This window comes from Ambystoma mexicanum, chromosome 1q, assembly GCF_040938575.1.
Source record: "Ambystoma mexicanum isolate Mex_15411 chromosome 1q, UKY_AmexF1_1, whole genome shotgun sequence".
Lineage (NCBI taxonomy): Eukaryota > Metazoa > Chordata > Amphibia > Caudata > Ambystomatidae > Ambystoma > Ambystoma mexicanum.
This window is the reverse complement of record NC_090922.1, coordinates 1,161,650,748-1,161,675,515: the sequence shown is the minus strand read 5'-3', so window position 1 is coordinate 1,161,675,515 and position 24,768 is coordinate 1,161,650,748. Positions and strand designations below refer to the sequence as shown.

At 44.0% G+C, this 24,768-nt stretch overlaps 2 protein-coding genes across 3 annotated transcripts in view; one reads left to right on the top strand and one right to left on the bottom strand.

Moving 5' to 3' along the window:
• The window catches only part of TNNI3K (TNNI3 interacting kinase), a 3,214,557-nt gene that overhangs the window by 2,531,526 nt on the left and 658,263 nt on the right, over positions 1-24,768 (top strand). The window lies entirely within an intron of this gene.
• The window catches only part of LRRC53 (leucine rich repeat containing 53), a 247,312-nt gene continuing 233,824 nt past the window's right edge, over positions 11,281-24,768 (bottom strand). Inside the window, exons 3-4 of the mRNA XM_069635409.1 lie at positions 22,027-22,566; positions 11,281-13,510 (exon numbers count right to left, since the gene is read on the bottom strand). Coding sequence (XP_069491510.1) covers positions 11,535-13,510; positions 22,027-22,566 — 2,516 coding nt within the window. The 3' untranslated portion in view covers positions 11,281-11,534. The remainder of the gene's footprint in view (positions 13,511-22,026; positions 22,567-24,768) is intronic.

The window sequence follows — 24,768 nt, the reverse complement described above, 5'->3', positions numbered from 1 at the left end:
TTCAGGGTGTGCAATATGCAACCATGTTTTCAACTGTTAGATCAAATGGTTCCCTTGACTTCGTTTGCTACTTTCTTGGTACCCCTGAAGGGGATAATGGACCCCAACTGTGTTTACATCATACTGGCTCCATTTGTAACAATGGAAGTCAGACCTTGTAAATCCTGTGGGACTTGTATCCATAGATGCTCTGAATGGTGTCAATGAAAAGATCTCCACTTTAATGCATGTTGGCAAAAGTGGTGGTTCCAACTAAATATGTTGCAGCTATATGTAGACGATATGCAGCCAAATTAACAAAAACGCACGCTGTGTGCTCTGCCCTGGTGTTAATTAGTGTGGAATCTCTGTGGGTCACTTTTATGTGATTATCACAGATTGCATTCCTTTTGAGCCCAGTACATCCGCAAAGGAGGAGAAATGATCAAAGTGGTGCTTAGTGCCTCTATCATAATTGCATACATTGACGCAAACCAGGTCAGAGTTAAAGTTAATAAAAGGCAATAATAATCATAGTAAGCCGCTCGTATTTGACAACACTTAATCCCACAGACAGGATGGGCCTCTGAAACAAAGCAAACCACTCTGTCAACAGACACTTTCCTTCCACAAACTTTTATTAAAAAAAGGAAAGCCTGGACTACAAAATAACGATCACTCAATTCTCCTCAGATATTTTCCGAGTGGCTCTGTCCAGGAGCCTGATTCCTATAATAAATTAACAGACAACTAGGTTGCCCAGCACACTGTCTTTCAAACTGGACTATTGACCTGTGTGTCAGACTGGGCTACCGCCACCACAACAGTTCATCAACCCAGCATGACATCTTGGCAGGATGGTGAACAGGGGTAGGCATCTTTAACTAAGCAATGTGTTCAGACATAAATACATGTGCAATGAGCTAGCGCACCACACCACAAACCCATTGAAGAGCTGCAAAGGTAGAGTCCCAAAATGTGGACATACCACCAGTGGCAGGTGTCAACCACCAGTGGCAGGTGTCAGCAAGAGATTAGCAAAGCTAGCATAATTGGATTCAGTGGTACTGAATAATAGGACACATGATGATAAGAGGGATATACATTGGTGGACATGCACATTGTTAAACCATTCCAAAAATGTCGTCAACATTTGGCAGTCATTCTTTATCTTGGTCTTCCTCTGACAGAAGCAAACTCTCACAGATTTGGCCACTTCAATATGAGAGATCCTTTGTGGAAAGGTGACATGCCACAGTGAGCCATCTCAGCTGGCGGAATTAAGTAAATTCAAAGAGGGGACGATAGTGGCATGGCTGCCCTTTTAAGTAAACAGCATATAAAATCATGACACTCTCCCTCTCTTTATGCTGAAAAGGGCCAGTGTGACATTACCACGGGAAGTGCAATAGAGTGAAATGTTGCACGCAAAATGTATGGGCCGACAACCTTCCACTAGTGTTTGATCATTGTAAACGAGCATTATGGCTGGGGTACACAAGAAAAATAAGCACGCAATCCTTTAATAATTTGGGCTCTGGTTGACACATTAGGAATTTGTCCCAGTCATTGACTGATATATTATTCAAGTCCACTATCTTCATCCTTATGGCTATGTTGTTTGGTTGTCTTAAAGCACAACAAAGTGATTTTCTGGACTAGTTCTAAGGGTCCCAGCTTCCTAGATCTCAATACAGTTGGTATTTGTGTGCCCTGCATGCAGTTTAATGGTTTTTACATACATAGTGATTACCACATTAAGTTGTGGGTCATCTGGGAAGTGTTGAATTAAAACTACAAAAGTAGAAATGTGACAATAGGTTGTCTCTTTTATTTGATGACACATTAGTAATTTGCAGATCATTAAAATTGAGTCACAAAGACCATACATGTTGCAGATATTATTTACCGATTGCATCAATCAGTCCAGACATGCTGGGCTGTGAGGACACATGGAACAGAGTTTAAAGGGCTGAGAAAAAGCAGTAACTCTTCGTCTACGACAGAGTACACTTACAGACTGTAAGAGGCAGTCTTTTCTTCACCCAGGCACATCTCTGGCCCATGATGTATCAGAGATCCATGCCATTTCCTTCTTTATACGAGACTGGTATTGCAAATAAATCCAAACTATTATCTTTGAATAAACAGCTCAGTCTGGAAATGCCTTTTCTGATTGACAATGTAAGGAGACATTCTTAATTCAAGGATCCATATGGCTTACATCGGAAACTCAGGCACTGAATAGTCTTTCAACATGCCAAGCAGAAAGGACCCCAAAATGTTATTTCTTTACATTGGTATAGGTATTAGCTGAATCTCTGGTCCAGATATTGATCAAATGATGCCCCCTCAATATAGAATTCTACAGCTTGATAGCCTCACCCCCAAAACTGCAGGTGGATTGGCATTAATTGTTCCCACAATGCTGATTTGCTCTTCCATTGCTATGACTCACCAACTGCCATGTGAATTATTACTGGTTAGACTTTCTCCGAAAGCTTCTTTTAACTTTCTTATTATCTACAGGCCGCCAACTTGTGTTACTAATCAGTTTATTTATGATTGTGCACAACTGGCGGCCGACTTATCTTTGAAATACCCAGAATTGGTTAGTTTGGGCAATTTTAACCTGCATCCCAATGTTTCTACTGATCTTTTGGCCAACAGTTTTGTTTCTCTTTTGGCTGACTTCTCTTTCTCCTTAAGGAATCATCTTCCGACTCACAATGGAGGGAATGTGCTTATCTTCTCAGATTTTAGTGAATTAACTACTTTTCAGACCCTCCCTATTCCCTGCTCAGATCCTTATCTTCCTCCTTTTTCTGTCTCTGCTTAAAATATTGACTATGGTCCCACAACGCTACCTCAGATCCGTCGCCACTGGAATAATATTTTCCCTACTTACATCAGCGATTTACTGACCTCTCTGACACAAGAAGGAATAATGAATACTCAGAAAGATCCTTGTTCAGCATTGGCTGAGGCCATGCACGAAACTGCAGATATTAATGCCCGTATTAAACCTTTCCGTGGCTGATGCAGGGCCCTCGGCCCACTGGTTCTCAGCAGCACTCAGGCTGCCGCTGAGCGGAACGTAACTGGTGTACTGATCTTGCTCTTTCTGCTAGAAAGACCTACACAAATGCTCCTTTAAAAACCAGGTGGTCGATCAAGAAGGCCAAATCATGTTATTTCACTGATGGAATTTTGACAGCATCAAGTTGTGATAAGAACGTTCAGCCACTGCGCAGCCTCTAGCCAATGCTTCACACACACAAGCTCACTGAAACTGGATTGCCTCCTTTTTTATGGATATCAGCAATATCCGACAAATGATTGTGCATGATAAGTCTGATTCAGCTATCCCCTATACTCCACTGTCTGGATCTTCAGCAAACTGTTGTAGTGCTTTTCAATTTAATTAAATCACAGACACTGTGGTCCTAACTTCATTATTGACACTTGGATCTGCCTTCCCTACTGACCCGATCCCCCTTTGGATCATTCAGTCTATCTCAAGCAAGACTATCACTCACTTTGCGGCTGCTTTGCAACATTCCTTTTCTACAGGAATGATTCCTGTACCCCTGAACCAAGCAGTTGTTTCTCCACTATAAAGGAAGTCACATCTCGAATCTATGCTGGTCAAAAACTACCAACCTATCTCTCTGCTGACAGTTCTTATGAACTTGATGGAGGCTATTGTGACTCCTCGTTTTTCACATTTTTTGGAGTCAAACCGGCTTTTGCACCATTTCAATCAGTATTTTGGCCTCTCATGGGAAGTGAGTCCATTATAGTCGCACTTCTGTATGATATTGCTCTGCTTCAGGACCTTAACAGAGGTGGAAGCCCTGATTCCCCTTGACCTCCTCACAGCTTTTGATACTATTGACCATGAGATCTTAATGCAGAGCTTTGAGAAGGCTGGAATATTAGGTGTTACACTTCAATGGTTTTGTTCTTTCCTGGCAGACCACTTGCAGACACTTTCCCTTCCCCCTTTTAAATCCCTTCCCACAACAGCTGACTGTGGAGTTCTTCAAGAATGCACTGTACCCCTCCTGTTTAATCTATACATGTGACCTTTTGCTGAGTTCGTTGCTGACCACGGGGTAAAATTCTACTCCTACGCCGATGCACAGATTCTTTTTCATCTAAATTCGCCTACTTCTAATCCGCTCTGTAGACTGAAGGACTGTCTTTCTGTGGTAGGCAGATGGATGGCCAAGAACTGGCGTAGAATCAATGGAGACAAAACTGGGGTCCTTATGTTTGGCTCTCACCCCATTGGGACACTGTGGACTACTGACGACTGGCTTTCCACAGTAAAAAACCTAGGTATTAAACTCATAGACAGCAGATCTAGAGAAGCCCAAATTTCCTCTGTTTATCAATCAGGCTTTGTGAAACTAAAGGTTCTCAAGAAATTCTACCTTTTCTCCCACCCAAGTCCAGGATTAAGGTAGCCACATCATCTATTATGGGCTCTGTGGACTACTGCAACAGCATCTACCTTTGACAACCTGAGATGCAGTTGCAGCGTCTTCAGATTCTCCAGAACGTAGCGGCCCACCTGGCTCTGGGAGCTACTAGATTCTCCCACTCCCAAGACCCGCTTCACTAGCTTCACTGGCTTCCAATTAGGAGTAGGATCAAGTTCAAGACTCTGTGTCTGGTACACTATGCCATCCATCACTCTGGTGCTGAGTTTTTAAGGTCTAAACTGACTCTTTACAACCCTGTTAGAACCTTACACTCTTCCTCCCAGTTCCTTCTGCGCATCCCTAGGTTTCGCCGGACTCGTGCCGGAGGAAGATCATTCTTAGTGCTGGCCCCCACACTCTGGAATTCTCTTCCACTAAAGCTTTGTAATACATCTGAGTATCTACCATTTCGGAAGACTTTGAAAACTCATTTGTTCTAATTCCTGGCTGTATTCGTCTCTACTGGTCTCCTCCTAGTGCCTAGTTGCCTCTGGCCTTAGTTCGCGCTCTGAAGGTTTCCATACAACACAATACAATACAACAATACAGATACATAATCGAGCACTTTACAAAGGTGTACAGCAGTACAAATTCATAAAGGAGTGGTTTACAGAGGTACACAACAATACAGATACATAACAGAGCGCTTTACAAAGGTATACAGCAGTACAAATTCATAAAGGAGTGCTTTACAGAGGTACACAACAATACAGATACATAACATAGCGCTTTACAAAGGTATACAGCAGTACAGATTCATAAAGGAGAACTTTTCATTGGTAGAAACAGAACAGATATATAATGGAGGGTAGAATACATAGGGGCACCGAGGAGGGGTACAGCTGTGCCGGGTGGTGGAAGGAGAGGGGCGGGCAGCGTCTGGTGAGTCAGGTGGCACGAGGGGCGACATGATGGCCTAGGTGCTGAGGAGAGACTCCTTGAAGAGATGGGTCTTGCAATTGCATTCTTTGGATTATTTCGCATTGTATCCATGTGTGATGAATACTGTAATTTAAAAAGGGTACACATTGTGTGGCAACTTGATAGAGGGTCATATGTAAATCAAGTTGTGTTATTTTAGAATAATTTTCTCGACTAAACAAAAAAGCCTTACAAGCACACAAGGCGTCAATGCATCAATGAAAAGAATGGCACGCAAGACTTATCTGAAGTGTGGATTTGGGGTTTATTGTTTTACAGACGTTAAACAGCACGGGTTAACAGATGTATCCACCTGTGAGATTAATTCAGTATGTTTACCATGCAACTCAAATCTCCAGGGCAATTGCCGTTTTAGTAGTTGCCATTGCATTTGAGGTAGTCTTCGTTTTGAACGTCTCCCCAATAACATGAGCAACACTTTGAGGAACTGTGCAGTTATAGCAGGACATATATGTATGTTTATGCATATTTGACTCTTTCCAGGTTTATTTCAGCGATTCCCAAATGAATGACTGTAAATTGAAAGGGTACTTGCTGTCTTAATAAAGAGAGGCTGGCTTGCTCTGATGGGAGAATTACTGGGGGAAAGGTTAGGAAGAGTTTAAAGGGCTCTAATCTACCACTCTAGTAGGAATGGCCCTCGTGTATTTTTTCTACTGACTCATTTGAGGAACTGGTGATGAACAGAAAAACTGGAAGGAGTGTAGACGGTTACAAAAAGGTAACTTAAAAAGTAATTTGTCAAGCAGTCTTTTGAAACCTGTAGTAGCCGAGGCTCCGAATGGACGTTCCACATAGTTTCAGAACTGCACATCAGCAGAAACTCTTGAAGACATGCATGTTTTAAGTGCAATGGGATTAATTGCATACAGAGGAGAACTAATGCATGGGGCTACGGCGGGTTGACAAATGAGGTTGTACTTGAAGGGTTTGCAGTGTTATTAGAGGTTAGAGGATAGGCATGGTTGCAGTGTTTTGTGGCCATTGTTGAGGCCACCATCTGCCAATAGCTGAGGAAACTATAATTATGTCCTGCAATTTAACATAACATTTGCGAAAGAAAGGTACTCATCTAGACTTACAAGGTATTTTGACTTGCCATTGTTTCAAGCTTTTATGAAACTAGGATTGCTAGTAATAACTTCCAACAACATGAGGGTTTGTCCAGATCCGGATGTAAGTAAGAATGGAGGGAATGTATCCATTGGAAAACAGTTCCATGAGCACAATGCTGTATTGATTGTGCATCAACATACTCACACTTGTATTCTCTTTTTTTCCATAGCATAACCATTTTGCAAGACTGTGTCCCCATATACTTAATTACCCATTGGAACGATAAACTGCAGTCACACATGTGACATCATGGGCTCATTCACAATTCTGCCCCTGTATGAGTAAGCAGGTTTCCCACCTGCCCCACTCCTCTATTTCCCTCACTGGGGCAGTTGTGCCTCTGCCTCTGCCATGGTGTTCCCCTGTCAGACTCTTTACATTCCGGCCTTATTGGAGCATTGCCTCACTGTAAATAGCCACAACCAGGTAGAGGCCTTGGAAAATGACTTCCTATTGTTATCAGAGACCTGGTTCTCTAATAAGTATACTGCACCGGTTAAAACAATGCTTGCTGCTGGGAGAAGATTCAGGTTGGAAACAGTGCAACAAAACCTAAAAGTGGTGCTTTCTTGATTTTCTCTTCCTCGATCCCTGCCACTGTGGACTGCCCTATTATTAACACTTTTTTCAAATCTCTTATTTGAAAATGTTTGGTCAACCCGAGGACCTGTATTTACTTGGTCATAATGTACAGGCCACCAGGTGATACCACTACATTTTGATGAATGGGCAAATTATATGTCTAACCACCTCTGATGTCATTCTGTTGCTTGGTAATATGATATGATATGATATATATGATATGATATGGCATTTATAACGTGCCTGTACACAAGTGTTTCTAGGCACCACAATATAAGGGAGGGAAGACATAGGGAGGACAAGACAAACTATCCTACTAGGCCTTGTGTCATTCGGATCATGCAAGTGAGACAACGAGGAGAGCAGGGGGAAGTAGAGGGGGGAAGTACCAGGGAGAGGATAGGGGATAGGGTGATCAGAGCAGCACTGCTCAGAGTAGGTGCAGCTAGGGCCACGTGGCTCTGGGTAAGTGCAACGAGGCAGGAGGGGCTGTAGGCTAACAGTTACAGCCTGTATGTGCACGGTAGGCCAAGAGGCAGTGCAAAGTAAGACTGGTTGTGGAGGAGCCTAGTACCCAGTGAGAATCTGAGGGAACCAAGCTACCAGTCAGCACAGCAGAGAGGTAAGTTAGCAAGGGAGCAAATGAGAGAAGGCAGGGGAGACAATGAGGGTCTTGAGCTGCTCCCGGAACTGCAGGTGGTCTGGCTCAAGCCTGAGAGGGGCAGGGAGGGCGTTCCAGAGGGAGGCACCTGCAAAGGGGAGAGGTCTACCCCACATTCTCTGACTGGAGAAGCGTCTGACCCTCAGATAGTTGGAGGTAGCTGAGCGAAGGGCTCTAGAAGGAAGGCATTTCGGAAGAGAGAGTTGGATATAGTGCAGGCCCCGGCCCCAGAAAGCCTTGTGGATGATGCAGAGGGTCTCGAACCTGTTCATTGCAGGAGCTAGTTTCCCATTCTTCTGGAACTCGCAATAGCAACAGTGTTTCTTCTCCCGAAACATCCACTGCCCCTTCCTTGGGTTTCAGGGAAACATTCCAACCTGGGGGGCCTGTAAATTGAGTGGGAACGGTTGCAGTGGCAGGGTCTGTCCCAAGAAGGAGCCAATTCAAAGGGATAACAGAGTTTCCACCTTGAAGGCCTATGATGGACACTGGGATATTTTTCAGAATGAATGTGCTAAGAAAGGGGTCACCACCCATCAGCTCAGCTCCCAATACCATACAGTTCCTTCAGGAAGGTTTTAATTTCAGTCTCCAGCTTAAGAGCTCCCTGGTTAGCAATCAGACTGTGTATAGATGCAAGGGGGAAGGCTTCTGAGGATTACACTCTAATGAATAGGCGTTTAAATAGTTTTTCTCTCGCTAGACCGGTAGCAGCCTCTTGGCTGCCCACTTGGGATCTCCCACCCATGTTATAAGCATTACAGTCGGATCTCTTTGAACCTCACGGGGATATTTCCTTCAAAATCGTAAGTTTGAAAACTGTTTTTCTCTGGTGGCCTGATCTACAGTCAGGAGGCTGTGGGCAGTATGGGCACTAACACGCCAATCTTCCTATCTCGTGATTCAGAAACATGCCCTCATGCTGTCCTTCCTAAAGTGGTTTCTATATTCAACATTTCCTAGGAGGTGGTCCTGCCATCTTGTTTTGTCTGATCCTGTCTCCTCAGAGGAATTCGGCTGGAGTTCACTAGATGTTCGTAGGGTGGTCCTGATTGTCTAGAATATCTCAGGTATTGAAGAGATCAGACAGCCTTTTTGTGACTTTTGGCAGGGCGCATTCGAGTCAGAAAGCCACAGTTCAGTTCCCTATGGTTAGTTGTTGACTGAAGAAAACCATTTCCATCACCTAACAGTCACTAGGTTCAAATTCTCCTCCTAAAGTCCAGGGAAGATCAGCCGGGGCAACGGCACCTTTATGGGCAGATGCATGAGGAGTGTCAGTGCAGGACATTTGCAGAGCTGCCATGTGGGCAGAACCAAACAGTTTTATAAAGCACTATCGCTTGAATTTGCACAGTGTGGACTTTATGTTTTTCAGTGAAAAACTGCTAATACATTGGTGATGGTTGGTGTGCATGGCATCAGTGGTCTGTGCATTTCAGTTGGGACTACTTACAGGTAATCTTCATTACGTATGGCCATTCTCTTCCTCGTCACAAGAATAAAATGTGCAAGGATTTGATATGCTGATCTGTGATCTGTCAGGTGGGCAGGGGGTTTTACCCCCACGGAGGCGCAGGACAGGAAGGGAAAAAGAATAGGGATAGAAGAGGGGTTCCTGGAATGAGGCAGATGGCCTCACAAATAAGTACTGTAACTGGGGAGAGAAGGACTAGGAGGGATGAAGATAAGCAGTAGGTAATGCACTGCTCGTGGGTGTGGTCCTCTGAGAAGAATGAGGTTCTCCAGGTGATTGCAGTCATGGTGACCCTCTGATAGCATCATCAGGCCTTCACATCCAGCTGTTCGACCGGATTGTGTGATCTGAAATAGAGCAACACTGTGCTATCCCTCTACCACAGTGGTATTCAAACCTTCTTATGCCGAGACCCTCCTTGTGTAAACCTGTAGTTGCCAAGCCCCCCTTGAGTAAAAGTATTTCTGCTGTGCCCCCAGATGTAAATTTTGTTTATGATAATGATGTGCTATTTTTATAGCGTCTTAACCCAAAGTGATTGACAGAGCACACATTTACGTACAATATCACCCAACCGAAATGGGCACTCATTCATCGACCTCGGAAGGATGAAAGGCTGAGTTGGCCTTGCTGGGATTCGAACCTGCCACCTGCAGATCACGCTCAGACCAAAGCAGTGAGCGTTCAACCCGCTGAGCTATTTTATTGTCTTTTAAACTCAGTCACTGTACGCCCTTTTAGAAGAGCCTTGTGCGCCCCTGGACACCCTTTACCCCCCACCCCCAAGTGTTTGGCAGCACCAGAGTTTGAAAATCACTGTTCTAGCACAACCACTTTAAATTGCCCCCATGTATGCCAAAGCCTTTGAAGAACTCTCTGAGCTGGTCGACTATCGAATAGGTGCCTCTTATACGTTTTTCATCATATCCACTATGAATATATGAAAGGTGTGTGTTAGTCATTCTGCAAACCTGACTCTATTTTATAGTTTGGCTGGTCGACGAGCCCAGATAGCGAAAGGGAAATAAAAATGGGATGATTCTGTTTTCAAAATATTTAAGTTAACCGCATTTTATGTCTCGTGATCACCATTTAAAATCGTGAGCTCAATGTCAAGCCGTAGAGGAGATGCGTGTGTACACTAGGTCAGAGTGTGGGTGGGAAGCCAGCATGACCCCGCTGCCCTCAGTCAGCCAATACTGCACATCCGCTGCACTGCTAGGCATATGTGGCCTGTCTGTTACTGCAAGGCCAGCTTCACAAGGCCAGCGGATCTTTCAGCGCAGAGCCTTTTCTATTTATATACAGTCTGCCGGTTCCATTAAATTGAACATCCAGAAAAGCAACCCAAAGTGGGCCGCAAATCCCCTGTGCCTGGGATATCCGTGCACTGGCAGACTGTGCCATTGTAAACACCACAGTGGCGCTTTCTTAAATTCCAGCATCCCGCGCAGCTCAGGCTGGATGTTTTAAAACGACAATTGTCCAGGGGATTTAATAGAGAAAGCACTAGAGTAACATCGCCGAGCCAAAGTCGGGAAAACACGAGAGCAACATTGCCGAACACGGCGCTGTTATCCACGGGAGATCGGTGTTATAGATTCAACAGGAGAATTAGGAATGCACTCTGAATCTCAAGTTAATACCGGGAGCGAGATGTGTTGTCATAGCACAACGGTGTAAGTAAAAGGCTTTGGGAGTTATTCTGAAAAGTGTTTATTTTCAAAGTATTATTTAATGCAAGATTTTTGGTCCTACTAAATCACGAGTGATTTAGTAGGACCATGCAGCTACGATTGCCATCTAGTGGCGAAAAATGGGAAAGCACCGAAACCAGATCTGAAAATCACATCAAACCCTTTTCAACAGTTACAAGAAAGTGTTAATGATGGCGCATGTCTCTGCCTGTACTGCTCCATAGCTCTTGGTCATTCTGACTGAGTGAGTAGCACTACACTTGTAACAAAGCACTCCCAGGCGCTACAGTATTTTATCCGGTTTAATACCTTATTTGTATAATCGTACAGCCTCTCGACCCAACGAAAACTAAAATGCACTAAGGTTTTGGGAATGATCAAACACATATACAAATAAGCTCCAAAGAAATTTAGCACATATCATTTATCATAATATTCACTGTGGATAATGTAAAAACATGGTTGTATTTTAATATGCGATGGGCGGAGCCCATCCAGTAATGCAGTGGAAATGTGCTGTGTGCATTACTTGCAATGCCACCTCTGCCATTCCAGGAGTTTTCATGGCATCCTGGATTGTTTATGCGACACTATTTTATCTTTCTGTTTATGCTCTGCGCTCTGCTGTTTGGCTGCTCCGGCAGCACGAGGCTTATTTTTCTCTTCTGGCTCCCTTCTCTGTGGATAACACGCGGCTCGTTTGCTTTTGAAGCGTCTGTGTGCTGAAGAGTTTCCACTTGCTTGTTCCTTTCGGTTAGGTATTGCTTAGCGTCCATAGGCTGGCTCGCGTGCTCCCCCACGATCATCAGCTTGGGCTGGTCCGAGAGCCCGAGGCTGCTCGCTGGTGTTTCCGGGGGCGGCGAAGAAGGGGCGCGCTGGTTGTTGTTGGAGTTGTTTTCCTCGCTTTGTTTTTCCCCCGAAGGTGACGCAGTTAGTGTGTGCCGCGTGGGTTTTGGAGCAGCGTTTTCAGCCTCATTTGCTCTGCTCGGAATTAGAAGTGCCTCATTTTCTGCTTCAGAACTAATGTCTTTCGGCTCTTGCAACGCCGAAAGCACTTCACCTCCTTCTAATGGCAATTCTCCTGCTTGCTGGGCGCTGTTCACTATGCCAGGTTGATCGCTATCAACCTCTTGCATATTAGGTGCATTATCTATTTGAACTTGCGCATTATTGTCAAGTTGAATGTCTGTGTTGTTACCGTGCGACACATTTATCGTTTCATTCGATTTCTTTATGTTCAGGACCATCAGAATGGTTGCCATTTTAACAGGGTTTGTGTCTGCAGATTTCAAAGGCTCATTTTCTACATCTGCACCAGTTGGTCTTGGTATTGAAGTTACGTCTGGGGCCGTGGTTTCTCTTTGCGCATCAGCCTCGCTTCCATCTGTAAGTGGTTTTTGATTGGCCGTCTGGGTGGTGGGGCCATCCACTTCAGTTCGGGATTCGGCGTCGATGGCGCCCACGTTGTCTCTCACTTCCGGTTTCTGATCAGGTTGGCTCTCTGAACTCTGCACTTTCCGCTTAGAAGATTTTTTCCTAATTGACACCTGGTTGTCTTGGGATTTGGACGAATTTATTGAATGGAATGTCTGTCCATCAGCATGTCTTCCAACATGTTTCTCATTACCAGAATACAGTTCCGGTTTCTGTTTCTTTTTTGTATCCTTTTTGTATTTATGAATTGGAGCCATGTCTAGGTGATTTTGAAAATGGTGCCCATTTTTCGTTTGCTTGCATGCTTGCACCCTTTTGCCTGGTTCCCCCGGATGAACTCTAACCTTTCTGAATGGGTGCACATTAATTTTCACGTGCAAAAAATCTGGTCTCCTTGTTTTGATCTTAATCTTACTGTCCATTGCTTTGGAAAGCTTTCCCTTCCTGCTCATTGAAGCCTGCTGGGATTGTTGTGGCGCATCGGAATGTCGTTCAGATTTTTTCACCCTATTGCTTTCCAACTTGATCTTATGTATTTTTTTATCTTTTATGAATAACCTTTTCTCTGAGGGTTTTGCTGCAACCACATCACCGTGCTCTGCATCTGGACTTTGTATCATGTCAGGAATGTAGAAGCTGACATTTTTAAGCCCATGTGATTTGCTAGCTCCATGCACTGCATGCCCATTGCCATCAGTCACAAAGCCATTTTGTTCTGTGTTTCCAGGATGTGTTTGTGCTTCCCCGCTCGTTACATTTTTCATAGGAATTTCTTTCTTCTGTCCTTTACGGTTCTGTATTGTTTCACAGCCAATATATTTACAGATCAGCGGGCTCTCTGGCTCCAAGGAGGCGTTCCTGCTCTGCTCCAGAAGGGCAGTGTGATCTCCAGCCTCTGATCTACGCGTGTGCACTGCCCTCTGCACAGCGTGTTCCTCTGATGCCACTCCTCCGCTCGCTTCTAATGGCTCCTTATCATCCTGCCTTTCCAAAAGATATGCCGCTAATCTCTTCTCCTCGGTGTCCGAGGGAGACTGGTAGGATTTGCGGGTTAAATGCATTTCAAGTCCCCTTCCAGCAAAGGCCTCCCTGTGCTTTGAACTTCCTCTTTTAAGTTGGTCTTCATTGATATCTGGTGGTAGAAAAAAAAGCTGAAATGTGTCATATCATGCATTATGTACAAAATAAACTTTCTTTTCATTCATTAATGCATATCAATAAGAAATGTTTTACTAATAGCCCCATCTTCAAGTTATTGTTTACGTTTTCCTAATAAACAGTTGATATATGTTTTATTTATGGCAAATATAAAATGTGTTGATTTCTTAAAGTAGAAATTGTCTTATTATTTTGTAACTATAATTAGAACTGAAAAAGAAGGTTATCCATGAGGGCACACTATCCTGCACTTTATTTTTTATGATGCTGGTAATTATATCTCAGAAAGTGAGGCCTGCTAATGAGACATCACTTTCATATTGCTCCATGCTGAAAAATAAAGTCCGAGCATGTAACATGTCTATCGTCGCCCCAGCAATTGCATTAAATAGCTCTCAGCTCACCCACATTTGGAAGGTATCACCCGCCTTGGACATGTTGTTACCCACCCAACACACCACGGTCTGCCATAGTCTTCAATAGGTTTGCCTACCCAGGAAGGCTTTCACCAACATTAAAAAATGCATTACTTCCCCTTGAATTCAGTGTGGTAACCTGTCATGCACCCACCAAGTACACCTGACTTCAGCCGTCTTGGAGAGTCAATAGATTGAAAGGTATGATCTTGTAGTTTGGAAACGTTCCAGTTGCAAAGTGACGTGCATTTCGGCAACAGCCTACTGGAACCCAATGTTCCAACACCTGGGTATTGACCGGAACTGTGTGCAAACCAGGTCTAAATTATATATATATTTCTGTGCCCATGGCCTGATCACAGATTAATATGCACATATAAACCATATACGATTTCATATGGTGATTTATGGAAATGTACAGTTATGCTGGCCAAAGCTTTGTGGATATAGACCATCCTGAGTGGGATACAACACATAGACCAAGTTACTTGAACCATGTTAATCCTCAGTAGAGGGGCTTCCACACTTCTGTACACTTTGTAAAGCTTTGGGTTCACCCTAAGTTACAAAGGGTAGACCGCTTGTTCACTCTGCCTTAGGCTCAGCTTCACCTCACTGATGAAGTCCAACAAGGCTGAAACACATGTCTGGGGTTGTGGGGCTGCTGATGGTACTCTTGCTCAGAGGAGACTTGACTAGCATTTTGTTGCTGGACTGCCTTGTAGGTGGGACCGGACTGATATGCAACCACATATTTCTCCCCTGTGACGGGTGCAGTGAACTAAAACATGGTTGTAGACCCACACAGAACAGGCTATTTGAACCATGTGCGTACTCCATAGAGTCCCCCAACCCCCATTTAGTTGAATCATCTTTGGACATCAGAAGAAGATTTCACCTGGAACTGTATTGTGGTACAGTCTGCCCAAAAAGCCGGCTATGGAGAAGAAGATAATGACTCTATAGAGCGAGGAAGATCCTCCCGCAAACCACCCTAGAGAATCATTTGTGGTGAACTGCTGCTTGCATAAGGCCTGCATTCTCCCTGAACACTGGTACCTGGTATCTGGCTCAGGTAGCAGTCCAGGCAGATCCTCTCTGCCAATCTTCTCAGCTGTGGAGGGCAGAAGAACTCAGATTGACCCTGGAAACCCTAAACGTGGCCGATCAACAATCAAGAAGCCAAGGAACATGTCTAGTCTCTGTTTGCATCTCGAACCACTTATGAGTTGACTCGATTGGTGTTTAGCCCTTTTGACCTTCCACAGCTCTCCCGCAGCATCCTTTGACACTTATAATTTTTTCAAACTGATTCACACCATCGAGCCACTAACTTGACCATCGCCTGCATTTGCTTCATCAGTCATCAAACCAATTCCTGCTGCAGTACTGAATCGCATCTCCTGGACCTCGTTTTGACACAACCCCTTCGAGCCACTGAATTGACCACTGCTTGCCTGTTCTTCAGCTGCTTTAGTACCAATCGCCTCTACAGTAATGTACCGCATCGCTGGACAATGCCAAACTGTTTTGATAACCTTAACGCTGGCTCAATCCATTGGGAGCACCTCACTCGACTCTTATGTCATTTAGACCCAATGGAAAGCACCAAGAAGCCTGTTTCAACGCTTTTTAGCCACCCACAAAAAGACAGAATCTTCACTTAAACACACTGCGCTATATCCTTTGAACTTGAACATTGCTGCATAGACTGTCGCCTATGACTATCCCTGCCTTCAGACCCAGAGTGCACCCTTTGATTCAAAAGACTTCATATTTTTTGTCTTCATTTACTGGGGTGGATTTTAATGTTTTTATTATGTACGTGCAATTTTTAGTTTGATTAATGACTCCTATTTTCATAAAGCCATGACTGGACATTGCCTTTATTTTGCCATCACTGTTGTTTGGATGCGACTTTGCTAGCTCATACCCTCCTGAATAGCTTAGAGTGCCCTTGGCCCATGTTGCCACAAGATGTGAAGGAGAAATACCAGTGTTGCCCATCACTGCTTCATCTTTATGCTTGGGATCACTGCTGCTTTAGGAGTATTGTGGGGAGTTTAGAAACCATTGCCTATCCTTGTACTCCTGCAGAGCAGTAGTCATTTTGTCACAAAGATATATATTTGTGACAGTGGATGTAATAGTTTTTTTTAAAATCATCTTATCTACAGAATATATTTACCTTTCTAGTGTTTAATTCGTTTATGGGAAAATATCCTTGATCTGTTGCCTCCCACCACACTTTCACGCCTTGAAACAATTGTGTATAGGCGCGTTATAAATGCCATATCATATCACAACAATCCAACCCCACAATCTGTGACAAGAAACAGGCTGTTTTTAATCTGAATATGTTGTTTTATTTAAAATAATAAATCAAGGAATTAAAGGTGGGCCAAGAGCTTTCAAGGCTGGGGAAGACACCCACAATATATGAAATAAATACAGGCAGTACACAATTGCACGCTATTGTCTCACTAATGTTTTTTATTCGAATCCACACAAAGATACATGCATGGAGCAATAAATATGAATAACTATTAGAGATGATAAAATAAAACATCCTACTATATATGGACACACAAAAGGACATTTATTGTGTGATGTAAAAGCTAAACAAGTTTTCAGAATGAAGTTTGGAACAAATCAATTGACCAAGTTTTTGCTGAAACCACTGACAAGCATTGACATCAGAAAAAAATATTGGTTCAAACATAGGGTTCGCTGATTCTATGAGTGATTTGAATCTTCTATGTTGGACACTATCTTTGACACATTGGTTTCTAGATTGGGCAAAGAAGCAATTCAATATTTGTGTGGGGTTGAATTGGTTACAATTAATGCAATGTCTTGGGTTCAGGAATTCTGTTTATTTTTGGAATGCTGGGGTAGTAGCGCTTAAATCTGTCGCTATTTCCTAGGCTTTAGATTCATACTCTCATCACCCGTGTTCCAAATGTCCATTTTAGGAATATACTTCAATTACTTTATTGGCTATGTCTGACACTAATCAAAATACGTGTTATTCCACATTTCAATTTCAGATGGCTATACCTGCTATAGATCCCAAATTGCCAGAGACAAACCCTAATACAATGATGCTACCTAGGGTTTCAATTTTTAATTAACAGAAAGCACAGACTCTTTGTACTATATGCCACCTTTCAGTGACATTGCTGGTAAATAGTGTTCCCCTAAATATGTTTACTTGCTATCTGTTTTTTAAAAAAAATTCTTGGGGCATTTGTCAAATTCCTCTGGGCTCATTGTACTCGTGGTTGGTGTGTCTTTCAAAGGCCCAGGACAGCTACGGACAGCCACCAGCTTCAGGCAGCACCAGTTACACTTTTCCTATCAGTCGATCCACCTCCTCCCATAATCTGTCCCAGGTAATCTATTTCTGTCTTGGGGAAGGCCTCTTCACCAAGTCCCATCTGGAATAGGCCCTTTTAAGGAGATTTTACACCACATACTTCCAATTGGAGTCCCAATCAGTTGTTCACATGTCAGAGAGGCTCTCTTTCAATTCTGCTTTCCCAAAACCCTCCCCTTCCTATGTGTTTGTGATTAAATACCCAGCAAATACCACCAATGCAGTATTATTTGAAACCACATCTTTGGATTGCGCAGGGGCTGTGATAGGTTCCTTTCCCTTACACTCAATTGGGTGCTCCTTGCTTTCATTTTCCCATTGAACACTCAGTGTCAGAAGGGGATGTGTAAGCTATGAGTTAGCCCTCCCCTCAGGAAGGAGGAACCAACATGCACTGAAATATTCATTTTACTGGAGACATATTTTTGTTTCTGTTACTGAATGCATAACACTGTTTTTTTTAAAATATCTGAATGAATGAATAACTCATGCATTTTAATATTTCATTTTTATATGTTTATGCTCTTTGTGTCTACTGAATTTAAATATGTATCCAGTTTTGGTTTGGACCAAGGGTTCCAAGGTTGTAGTCGAAATGGGTGTCTTGTGATCCATTCAAATACACCTAAAAGTTGATTTCCCATGATCCATTCCAATGCACCTAAATGTTGCACATTTTAAAGCTGACAATATGTTTTTTTATCTAAATTGATGTGAATGTGTGTGTCTGCTGAATCAATTGTAACAGAAAATCTATTATGAACAAAAGACAATGTAATCTATTTGCATTGCTCAGTCCTAATGGTCTACCAAACTCCTGGCCTGTTTGAAGCACCTACTATTTGTTTTTAATAGTTTTAAAATACAACCTATGGATTTGGCCTGAATCCCCAATATAAAGCTTGCATTTTGATGTATTTTCTGTAATTTGGAAACAGGGCCATGTATTAAGTTAACCAAGCTGAGCTATTAGCCTTTTAATGTCTTGATCAAAGGGATGGATACTTATCTGATTATTTTCCGCTACTCTTAATTGCTCCTAATGCTGCTCTGCCTTGTCTCAGTACCTATGAGGGCATCACCCTCCATGACAGGACCCCTTCTTCTATTTCTTTCTTTTCCATGTCCCTCTCCTATACCTTGGAGTATTGCACCCCCCTTGCGACAGCAGCAATTATTTTCTTTTAACTTATGACCAAGATGCTGAGAACCATTGCATTGCAAAACGGCAGGGAGCGATGGGTCGTAAGTACTAAGACGAAGAATAGCAGGACTAGCAGTAATGAAGATTTCCAGTAAGAAATCAGATAATTACCTCCACATGCATCTTTCTTGTCCAGAACGTACTTAACACGGCATACCACACCCTGTATGGAATGAGTTGAGAAGTCAAACTCTGACCAGAAGGATGCTATGTCCACACACTGCCACCAATTTATTTAAAGTCTTACTCAAACAATCTGATTACAAAGTGTGAACATTCAGAACACCAGTACCAAATGAGGATGCCCCTCCTGAGTGCAAATTCAGGCGATAATGTCTTGTGAAAGTGCTGGGATCTGCCCAAGTCGCAGCCCTACACATGTCCTGCAAATCCACACCATGGACTTCCACCAAGAACACCCCTGAATCCCTTTACGAAGAGATTGGCCAGACCCATCGTACGCCAGCTTATTCACATCCCTCATGCAGCAACTCATAGTAGGGACAGTAGCCTTTCTACCCGTGGTTTGCAAAGCTGATGAACAGGCTATCTGATTGCGCATGGAAGCAGTTTTGTCCAGATACATAGGAATGGCCTGTTTTACATCCAGAGTTTGCCACCTCTCTTACTCTGGTGATTCTGGATCCTGGAAGAAGTAGGGAAGGACACTCTCTTGTGCCGAGTGAAACTTCGAGACCACCTTGAGTCAAAATCAGGGTCACACTTCAAATGCAATGAATCTGCTTCAATCTCCAAGCAGAGATCCTTACACAAAAGAGCCTCAATTTCTCCCAATCTCCTAGCAGAGGTGAAAGACACCACAAACACCCCCTTGAGCCTCAAAAACCTGGAGACAATCTCCAGCATTGGCTAAAAGGGAGCATCCTGCAACGCTTTAAAAATGAAAGGCATGTCCCATTTAGGTAGCCCTGACACTTGACAAGGTCTGGAATTAGTGAACCCCTTCAGCAACCTATTCACCTGATTTTCTCTCATTCCTGGTTTCTATCGTCCAAGGATCTCGCTCTTCCTTGATGGCCACCCATTATGGTGGTAAGGTAGAAACAGCCATGCCATATAAAACTCCTCACTCTAAATCAGAAGAACAGCTGTGGTAGGACACTGCAAGGCAAGCAACCTCATTTTAGAGCACTACTTCAAGAAATTCTCCCAGTGCCTAGCATACACCTTTTAAGGTACCTAGTTTCCTTGCACACTGTATCCAAAGCGCCAATAACGGGGTCAGAACCAACCTCTGCAAGCCTTCCCCTTCAGTTTCCATACCCCCCAATGAGGCACCTTGGCCACCATTCCACCCAACCACAGAATCAATTGACACAGGAAAGTCGGCAGCAGAAACACTGAAGGAACTGCAGGTCCTTTACCAAAGGGAGCCATAATCTCCTCAGCCAAAAGGGCACCAGGAAAATCACCTCCACCACCAAGTCCCTGATCTTCACCACAACCTTGGGACTCAACAGGAGAGGAGGAAATCCATGTAACACGTCCTACGGGAAAGAGATATTCATAGCAACTCTGCCCAAACCTCTTGACAAAGGAATCTGGAGCAACACTTCTCCACCTTTGCATTCAGAGGAGAGGCAGACAAATCCAGAACTGGGGTCCCAAACTGCAGACAAATCAAGATCCCACGATGCTGATGGGAAAACCCTGCTCAAGCAGTCAACCACCAAATTCTCCTCCCCTTTGACGTGGACAGCCTTCAGTGAAAAAGGTGCACCTTTACCCATTCTCCTAAAGAATTTGCCAATCTTTTCAAACCTCTCAACCTGGTTCCACCTTGCCTATTTATATAGGCTGTGGCTGAAGTATTGTCTATTCTGATAACTACAGCCCTCCCCTGGAGAACTGATCCAAACACCTTCCGAGCCTTGCTCGATGCTGCCAGTTTCGTCCAGTTGGAGGAGAAGGCTGCCTCCTGTACCAGCCACTTTTCCTGATGTGTGAGGTGTCTTACCATGGCTCCCATCCCCAGTTTGCTGGTGTCAGTGGTAACCGTGATCGGAAAAGGCTGACAGAGTGGAAACCCTTTCAGATGATTTCTGGGTTGTAACCACCACTGTAGCTGAACATTCAAGACCTCCTGGACTGGAATCAATTTCTCAAAATCCTGTGATTCCACAATCCAGTGCCTGTGCAGATGTAAGAGCAGGGGCCTCATGCGCAAACCTCGCCAAAGTTTCCAAGATCACACAGGAAGCCTTATGCCCCTAAACCTGCCAAATAAATCTTGGCGCGGCCTGCCGTTGAACCATTAAAGACTGGATCAGGTTCTGAATCCTGACCGGCTGCTCTTTCCTCCGGCAACAGCACATTGCCCATGACTGTCATGAATCTGGCCCCACCATCTCCTATGCACTACAGGTTATGGCCACCTGTTGTAGCAGCTCCTCCTGAGACAAGGTCCCGATAAGCTTGTACAGATAGAGGAATATTTGTATTGCCTGTGAATGGAGAGTCGCCACCATCGGACCCAGTATCAGTGTAGTGGCTGTGTGACTGGGAAGGATGTTACCTGTCCTCACAAAGGAACAAAGGCAATCCCCAAGGCTACAGTCCTGGCAGCAGTGTCAAGGTCCAGCCTGTCTGGAGAGAATACACATAATCCTTTCAGAGCTGAGCTGGGCTCACATGCTGGTACATGTGTGGTATCAAATTGTTGTGGCCGTAATAATTATGAGAAATACAATCCACCATAGCATAACTCAGGTACAGCTTGTATTTAAAGATGTATCTGCCACCAGGACTGTAAACTCATAATTATAGGGTTTTAGTAAAGGGGTGTATATTTTAAATGCAGCCCCTGCGCAGCAGAGATTTGGCTGTCATTGCAGCTGTCAAATGCTCACTTGAGTCCCCTGACCCTGTTCTGTGCCACTGGTAGAGTAGGAACTGGAGATCAGGCTACTGATACAGCAGAGCACAGGTGCACACTATGCTTTTGGCATGGAGCGTATGAAAGGGGAATCTGATTAGCAGGTTCCCCTTTCAGACATGGAATTTTCAGAATAATTATATTTCATAAAAATAAAAAAAGCAGGACTTCTACACCCTTGCCAGATGGCATTTCCTCACAACCTCCTTCCCAAGAAAGGGGAACGAAAAATCTACTTTGACATCATCTTTCCTTCAAAAGACAAACAAGTTTAAACAACTGTTTACAATGTCTAAATATAATGAACTCTAAGTAATGTATAAAAGGCTATGTCATTCTGCACTGTTTCAGTCTATGTTTCCCACTGACGATATCTCCTCACTCATGTGCAAATCTTGTAAAGCACCCTGCAGAGTGACTGCTCCACTCAAAGCTGTTGCCCTTACATACAGTGATTCTGATCAAAGCAAACAACTTTAGTTCTCATACATGCAATACAATAGTAAGTGGTACTACTTAACATTGACTGTGTGACCTCTCAGATATTCCTTTTTTACAATGTATTTAGTAAAACAGTACATTTTCTAGAACTTGCCTTGATTGATTCTCGAAATTTTCTGTAACACTTTCCTTTCAGTGTCATCCCATTGTGCCTCTCCTTTGGAGCCTCTGCGCTGCGCGGTATCCTGCTGGATCTGTTTTGAAAGGATTCCTGCTTCATCAGGTGAAAGGTCCCTCCCGTGGGGCCCCTGAAGATAGGATTGCACCACTCCACAGTTCAGACACACAAAGCACCCACGCGGCAGAGAGTGCTCCTTCTCCACCTCAAGGTTTCTCAGGGCCATGTCGAAGACCCGCGATTCGTATCCTCCTTGGAAGGCCGAACGGTGGCTGTTGTGCTGCATCAGTGGAATATTATTTCTAGGCCCCTCAATAGACATGAGCTTACTCTCATTCTCCTGGGTTAAATGGCAGTCGGGGTATGCTTTGCTGAGGTAATTTGTTTGCCCAAGAGCGTAGCCCGATTCGTTGAGGTGATCGCAGCGGCAGCTTTCTGACGTTTGCTGCTCTGTTTTGCTTAGTAGGAGCTTCCCGTTCAAAATGGCTATAATTAGGCAAGTGAGGCCAACAGCACCTGAAATTAATTAACAAAAAAAAGTCACCCACTTAATCGCCTTAACATACAAATCAGCAAACATTTGTGTTATAGTCACTTCCCCCGACTAATGCATGATGGGTGTGTGAATCCTCAAGTGCAAGGCCGAGGATCGGCTTCTCCACACACCATTGAATCATCCACATTGGTTAAGGAGGCGACACCATTTTGGCGGTTCACGCACTGGAATCAGGACACATCTTCTCAGAGACATGAAGAGGCTTGATGCGTAAAGAGAAATATGTGAGCAGAGCCCAATAACCTCTTCTCGGCATCAAGAACTTCATGTGGATATTAAAATGTCATATTTCGCAATTTATGTCAACAGCTACTGTAAATGCAGTAAAATGCTTTGATTCTTAGTGAAAAATAAACTGCCATCTTTTTTCATTTAGTGCCCTTACAAAATGGCAATAATTGAGACCTTAAGCTTGTCTGTTTCTTCTGTCACACCAAATGCGCAGCCGCCGCACTCCATTAATCAGCCTAGTCACCTTCCGCATTTTGTGGCCGTGCCAATCAGTCGTCGTGTACATGTTTTTTTTTAAAAAAAAACCATTTAAACAGAAAATGCAGTCGTGCTTAAGTTAGACTGCACCTGTCGATGTTGGTGAAGAGAAAAGTATTTCTATGAGTGTGCAGTGTGCTGCTCTGCAGGGAGCACATGAGCGCTAGTCTTCCCTTGTTTCTCGACCTGCATTGCTGCTTCTTGACATAATTCCTGCCTTGCTGAGAAATAGCACTGCCATGTAATATACACAAATCGCAGGCTCTTGGCATTTCAAGTTGATATAAGGTTTTATCCTACGAACGTGCTCTGGGCACAAGGATCTCGTATAGCAACGAAAATGGTGTCTGTAAATTCCCACTGAAATCCAAAACATTTGCAGACAAGTATACCCATATTCATGGTGTGTGTGTACGTCCGCCACGGGAAGCGATTCTCAACTATTTCTCTTTCAAACCGCTGTGTTTTCTTACTGTCACAGCATGGCGGAGGGTTATGATTTTCACAATCAACTGCCGTGGCATCGTCACACGCAGCTCCCCTGTCACGACTCGATGGCACGCTTCCGCCGCGCTGACAGGGGCTGCTCTGCCTTTATGGGCACTGGGAATAGCTGACGAACTGTGAAACTTGCAGCTCCCAATCTGACAGGGAGCTCTCTGCCAGGGATTGGGGTGGTGTAGGTGCAGAAGGTGGGGTGTTTGGCAGCCAGCCAGGTATTCACTTTTAGTTTCGGTAATTCGGTAGCACTAAAGCGCCACCTATAAGCCAGAGCTATTGCGTTATAGTACCGCTAGGGGAAAATGGCATACGAGGTGGGGCACAAAGCTTGTAGGTGTTATTTGGTATTTACCCACCCATTGACTGCTCATGGTCACGCTAATCCTTATGGCTGTTCCCACCCATGTCCTGCCATTCGCCACCCAAAACACATTCCTCTGAGGTCTCTTTGAGCTACCTTTGTCAATGCTTGCCATTAAACTGTGCTCCAAGTGCCTGCCAGTGTTTTTTAAAATGGTCTTCTGAGAGTTAATACCTTAACACGAGCTGTAAAGGAGCTGCTGGTGTAATGAAATGTCTTAACCAGGTCTTCCCTCAGTCACTCCATTTGTAAGCACTAATTGTGTCCTTTACTGAAGTCCTGTTAAGAACAAGTATTGGCCAAGCCAACAGTTTTGGCTTGTGTATGAGTTGTTGCCATTTGCCAGGCACTGCTATTATACGTGCAGTTACTTGCACCATTTTGCAGCTTCTACCATTGATGGCCAGTTAATAGCGCCACAACAGTGTCTGGCAAATGGCATTTCCCATGCTTACACAACAGCCAGAACTGTTGGCATTGCCAATACTTGTTTCTAAATGGAGCTGAAGTGGCCACCAAGGGAAACAGAGGGATGATGGCAGGATGTCCTGTGTTTGTTTGAAGTAATTGGGAGGAAACGAGGGATGGCTCACCAAAGGTGTGGTGGAAGAGGCCAGCAGGCCACCACTTATATTTTCTTTTTCGTGCAATGGATGTGGCAGAGGGTGGCAGGATTCCAGAAATTTCTGTTTCCTCTTTGTTACTGGGGATGAAAATGGGGAAGTGCAAAACGGGTGTTTGGCTGGGTCCAAGATGTCCAGTGCATCTTTTCATTTTTTGTGGAAGCAAAGTGTTGGGTGCTTTCGTTGTA